Here is a 784-nt window from a genome sequence, read left to right as displayed (position 1 = left end):
TCGGGGGCCCTTTGGTCGCTGCCGCTGCTGCTCGGCGTTCGCGCGGAGCTTGCGGTGACGCTGCGGTGTTGTCTCTGTTTCAGACGATGATCTGAGCCTGCTGGTCGTGATCATTGACACCAACCCCATCTGGTGGGGGAAGAAAGCGCTGGGAGAAGCTGAGGTACGTTCTGCTGGGCGGGGGTGCTGCTGGGGGCGGCTCCTGAGTGAAATTTCATATATATATGTATATATATGCACACACACATATATATATGTACACGTATATTCATGTTAGTAAGAGGGCAACATATGACGTTAGTCTTTGATGTATAAACTATGCTGACATGGCCTGCTAGAACGCATTTAATGGGTACTAGAATACTTTTCTTTAAACAGTCACGCAGCATTGTGTAGTCAGAGCTTTCTAAATGCTTCCTATGAAGAAAGGAAGCTTTCAGCGTCTTCAAATCAAGTTCTTTTAGCTGCAGTGATTTGAGAGATTTCTTCTAGATTACCTAACAGTAAATGGTACTGCCCTGTATCTACTTTCTTCTTCCTTTTTTTCAGCAGTTCACCCTATCAAAATGCATCGATGCAGTGATGGTGCTGGGAAATTCACACTTACTTATGAACCGCAACAACAGACTTGCTATGATAGCAAGTCACACACAAGAAAGGTAGAGTTGCTTCTTAACAGTGTAAAGGTTTGGAGTGCACTTGCCTGTATCTATCTCCTGATTTTCTTTTGAAGTATGTTATTGAAATCAGGTTTAAAATGCATAATATATCATTGTCTTGAAAG

General features: G+C 43.2%; 1 protein-coding gene across 2 annotated transcripts in view; it reads left to right on the top strand.

Moving 5' to 3' along the window:
* Positions 1-82: 82 nt before the first annotated feature.
* Positions 83-784, top strand: part of GTF2H3 (general transcription factor IIH, polypeptide 3, 34kDa) — a 4043-nt gene continuing 3341 nt past the window's right edge. For both annotated transcript variants that reach the window (XM_010017083.1, XM_010017082.1), the window contains exons 1-2: positions 83-163; positions 553-659. In XM_010017083.1, coding sequence (XP_010015385.1) covers positions 583-659 — 77 coding nt within the window. In that variant the 5' untranslated portion in view covers positions 83-163; positions 553-582. The remainder of the gene's footprint in view (positions 164-552; positions 660-784) is intronic.

This window comes from Nestor notabilis, unplaced genomic scaffold, assembly GCF_000696875.1.
Source record: "Nestor notabilis isolate BGI_N333 unplaced genomic scaffold, ASM69687v1 scaffold33136, whole genome shotgun sequence".
Taxonomy (NCBI): domain Eukaryota; kingdom Metazoa; phylum Chordata; class Aves; order Psittaciformes; family Psittacidae; genus Nestor; species Nestor notabilis.
This window is presented reverse-complemented; position numbering and strand designations above follow the sequence as displayed.